Genomic DNA, 4,815 nt, shown 5'->3' on the forward strand with positions numbered 1-4,815 from the left:
ATTATGATATGTCGCAGGACATCATATCAATAAATGATTTGGATACGAATGAAATTTGCAACATTTTCTTTCTTTACTTCCTTCAATGGTACAGCTTCAGCCCACTTAGAGTAGTAGTCTGTCCCGATGAGAATGTATGCAATCCCTGCTAAAGACTTTGAAGTTATAGGTCCAATTACATCAAGAGCCCATGAAGCTACTGTCAGATGTAATGGTTCCGAAGGTTGATGGATAAAATTCGCATGGACTTGGCAATCTTCACATTTTCTTGCATAATTTATGGAGTCTTGTACCATAGTTGGCTAGTAATACCCCATCCTTTTTATTCGAAAATAGAGTTTAGGTCCAGACTGATGGGCACGACAAATTCCAAAGTGGGCTTTTTTCACGACTTGTGTTGCTTCATCATTACTCAAACATCGAAGGAAAACTCCATCAAATGATCGTCGATAAAGTGTTTCCTTATAAAAGATAAAGCGAGAGGCACGCCTCTTGATTTCAGTTTTTTGTCGTGGATTATCTGGTAGCTTTTAATGTTGAAGAAAATCGATTATCGGTTGTCTCCAATCTTCTCTTTCCTCATCTTCGACTACTTCGATTCTATTATTTTCTTCCAAATTATTAGGTAACAATGACGAAAGTACCCATCATTGAGCAATTTATATAGAGTGGGAGAAGTCTCCATCTGACCTAGCTAAAACAGCGGCCGAATTAGCTAAGGCATCAGCCTCCTTATTTTCACTTCTCGGGACGAATTTGATTTTTACCGAATCAAATCGTCTCATAAACATATTCATGATATGGCTTCAGGTCTGAATTACGAACTTCATACTCAGCTAAAAGTTGGTTAATTATCAATTTTGAATTCCTGAAGACTTCTCGCGGGTGGATATCCATATCTAACGCTGCTTCTAAGCCAAGGATAAGGACTTGATATTCCGCCACGTTGTTTGAACATTTCTCTGTTAAGGCAAAAGAGTAGGGCATGACAAGATCATGTGGAGTGACAAAGACTACTCCTACTCCGGCACCATAGCTTCAGGCTGCCCTGTTAAAGTATAGTCTCCATGATGGTATGACTTCGGTAAATAGAACTTCTTCATCGGGAAGGTCTTCTTGAAGTTCCCATTCCGCTAGAATTGGGTGGTCAGCAAAGAAATCTGCCAAAGCATGTCCCTTAATGGCCTTTTGTGGAATGAATTTGATATCGAATTCAGACAATAATATCGAACTCAGACAATAATAGTGCCCATTTTCCAATCCTTCCAGGAATAATCGGCCTGGATATTATGTACCTCAATGGATCAATCTTTGAAACAAGATTGATTATGTGTGATAACATATAATGCCTCAAATTTTTAGCCGCGAAGATTAAAGCAAGACATATTTTTTCAATAGGCGAATACTTCATTTCAATGCCTACCAGTGTCCGGCTCAAGTAATAGAGTGCATTTTTCTTTTCCTTCATTGTTGACTTGGACAAGAAGTGCTCCTAGAGAATATTCTTGTGCTGCAACATAAAGAGTTAGTGGCTTCCTTAGGATTGAAGCTGTGAGTATCGGTGGACGAGACAGATATTACTTAATGCTTTGGAAAACATTTTGACAAGCGTCGTCCCACTCAAATGGTACATATTTCTTCACCAATTTGTTGAATGGATGACATCGTCTCGCCAGGTTAGAGATAAATCTTCGAATGTATGCAAGTTTTTCTTGAAGACTTTTCAACTCATGTACATTTCTTGGCTTTGGCATGTTGATTATGGCGTCAATTTTTTATTGATCTATTTCAATGCCTCGGTGTCGAGCAACGAAGTCGAGAAATTTTCCAGAGGTGACGCCAAATGCACATTTTAATGGATTCATTTTCAGTTGACGTCTTCGAAGTCTTTTGAAAATATCATGTAAATCTTGTAAATGATCGCCACCTCTCTTTATTTTAACAACAAAATCATCTATATAACATTCCACGGTCTTAGGGGTATGAAATGATGTGAGCTTCTCATCTTTTGGATTCATCCGTATCTAGTTGTATCCAAAAAATCCGTCCATGAAAGATAAGACTTCATATCCGATAGTTGCATCCACCATCAACTTTGTTATCAAAAGTGGATAATCATCTTTTGGACATGCTTGATTCAGGTCTCGAAAGTCAACGCAAATTCTAAATTGCCCGTTCTTTTTTTTGACAGGAACAATGTTCACGATCCATGTTGGGTATTTCACTTTGTGTATGAATCTAGATTCAATGAGTTAGTTGACTTCCACTTCAATTTGAGAAATCCGTTCTGGCCGAAATTTTCTTTGAGGTTGCTTGACCGGTTGAACTCCATGTCTTACTGCAAGATGATGCACTGCAACCTTAGGATCTAACCCTGACATTTTCTTGTAAGGCCACGCAAACACGTCTTTGTATTCCTGAAGCAAACTAGGATACTCGAATTCTTCATTTTGACTGAGGAGGGCGCTTACAAATACTGGTCTTGGGTCTTCTTCGGTCTTCAAGTTCAATTATTCCAAGTCATCCACAGTAGCTTTTCCACCTTCTTCAAATGTAGGTGGGGCTGGTTCAGGTTCATCACTTTCAGACTCAGAGTCCGAATCGAGAGTTTCTTCAAAGGCTATGTGATTGACAGAAACTTCTTCCTCATCTTCATTACCTTTTAGGGATGACTGAACTTTTTGATGTCTTCATCTTCTTCTTCACCGTCGTGGTTTCGGACTTGGATCAGAAGTTTTAATTCCAAGTCGAGAAAATGCAGATTGTCTTTGGGATGACATTTGGGGAGCTTGTACATTCCTATCAATTTGGGTAGAAGAACAAGAATCTTCATTTAATCTTTGGAAGACATAAATTTTACCTTTTACGTCGACCACTGGAAAGGGTTCTCCTTTTCACCTTTTAAACACCGAAACTCTGACATTCTCATTTTCAATTCGATCAAACGATGAAGGTCTCGGTTGTTCTGATTTCTCTTCTGCAACTTCATAAATTTGAACCATGATGGGGTTTGAGGAAACCTTCTTGACCTTAATCTTCCTCGGTGGATTAGGATTATATCCTAAACCATACCTAGGTCGGGACACCAAGGCTCCATCAGAATTAGAAGGGACACGTCTTCATGAAGGACGACATCAAGATCACCTAATCTTCGAGGCTCTCCTTTTCCAAACTCGACATTTTCAAACAACTTCTTAACTTGAGGATTGTAACATCCTTTGAAAGTCAGTTTTGATTCAGGAGCTCCTTCTTGTTTGGACGAGCTAGAAATCAAAGCTTTGATATGGAACATATGTCAAAGCCTTTGACGTAGGTTTATGTTCCTCTCAGACCACCATGAGTTGATGGGGCAGAAACAATTTTGGAATACTAGGTATTGGAAGAGTTAACTCTTTTCTCAATACCTCAATATCGGTTGATTCTATTTGTGGTTTTTTTACCTTTAGAGAATCCTTCGGATGTAAATTTTGACTTGCCTTTGATAAGTTGATGAGATTGAGTAGCACTAGACATATCATGATCATTTGCATCTTCTTTGATTTTGAATCCAGACATGGTAACCCTACAAAATTGCACCCTTCATATTCCATGTAAAATTTAGCATCAGCAAAATGGGATTCTTCTTCAAGGAATGGTTTAATCTCAGCTACCACACATTTAACTTCTCCATCTTGGCCATATTTGAAACATTGATGCCAAGTCAAAGGTACTACTCCAGTTTCATGTAGCCAAACACATTGAAAGGGTAACTCGTATGATGTTTTGACATCAATGACATGGAAGAGAGCTGAGGAGATTAACTCTCCTATTTGCAGCTTCAAGCGAATCATGCCAATGACTCGCTGACCTTTCTGATTGATTCCTTGAATCATGATTTTGCTTCTGAACAGGTCACCAACATTAATTCCAACTTCTTCATTATTTTGATCTGCATAATATTCACAGCAAATCCACAATTGACCATTATGCGATTTATCTTGCATCCTCGAATATAACCGCTGACATACAGCGGCCTATTATGTGGACGAGAACCTAGCTATAAATCTTCATCGTCAAATGTTATGGCGGCCATACAATCTTGAGGAGCTGTGGATCCAATATGCTCTAAAACTTTGCCTTCATATTTTTCCGGATCGATTAACGCTGTGACCAAAGCCATCCGATCATCGAAAGGAAGACTAAGAGACTTTGCTAGGCTCGTATTAGCAGAATATTATTAAGCCATGAGATAGTTTTCTTCTGTTTTGAAGTCCGTCTGGATGCATTTTTCATCTCATTTTCTTTCTCTACATTGATAACATTGGATGTAAAACATTCTTTATCAAAGAAATCATTGGGGAAATAATCACTCAAGTTTGGCAATCTGGGAGGAACACGTGAAGCAGCTTCAACCCCCATCAATTTGGTGAATCTTCTTGATTTGGCTTTAGACCTTCTTCGGTTGTTCCTTGGTCTTGATTTTTTGTCATAAGCATTAGAATTTGAGAGTTATAGAGCCTTTCGACGACATCTTTTCATAAGGGTCCATGTCCCCTGATCTTCTTCTAATGTTTTCTCTTTATTGGGTTGAATTTTTGTACCCAATCCCTCCAGCTCTGTACAAAAGGCATAGAAAGTAATATTTTACCTGTTTTGTTTGACATTCAATATTTCTCCTTCTTATTTATGAAGGTGGACCAGCCGTCACCGATCTTGTCTTCCGATTCTGAGTCAGAATCCCAAACATCCAAGTCACCTGTCATAATTTCATAAAAGATTGGACGATTGGGCGCGCTTAGTCCTTCCATCCCCGGATAGACGTAACTAATAGTGACA

At 38.8% G+C, this 4,815-nt stretch overlaps 1 protein-coding gene across 1 annotated transcript; it reads right to left on the reverse strand.

Moving 5' to 3' along the window:
• Positions 1–2,024: 2,024 nt before the first annotated feature.
• On the reverse strand, positions 2,025–3,983 carry LOC111371101. Its single transcript, XM_022993012.1, has 7 exons — positions 3,358–3,983; positions 3,114–3,263; positions 2,899–3,072; positions 2,723–2,799; positions 2,529–2,659; positions 2,262–2,498; positions 2,025–2,177 (listed from the first exon to the last, which is right to left on the reverse strand). Exons 1-7 carry the CDS (start codon positions 3,981–3,983, stop codon positions 2,025–2,027), a joined length of 1,548 nt encoding a protein of 515 aa, XP_022848780.1.
• Positions 3,984–4,815: the final 832 nt, after the last annotated feature.

The sequence above is a fragment of the Olea europaea genome, chromosome 22 (assembly GCF_002742605.1).
Source record: "Olea europaea var. sylvestris chromosome 22, O_europaea_v1, whole genome shotgun sequence".
Lineage (NCBI taxonomy): Eukaryota > Viridiplantae > Streptophyta > Magnoliopsida > Lamiales > Oleaceae > Olea > Olea europaea.

Coding starts and splice junctions, on each gene's coding strand:
- LOC111371101 (XM_022993012.1), bottom strand. CDS start 3,983: ATGCAAGATAAATCGCATAATGGTCAATTGTGGATTTGCTGTGAATAT. Junction 2,800..2,898: donor AGAGTTTCGGTGTTTAAAAG/GTGAAAAGGAGA, acceptor CCAAATTGATAG/GAATGTACAAGCTCCCCAAA. Junction 2,660..2,722: donor AATTAAAACTTCTGATCCAA/GTCCGAAACCAC, acceptor CATCCCTAAAAG/GTAATGAAGATGAGGAAGAA.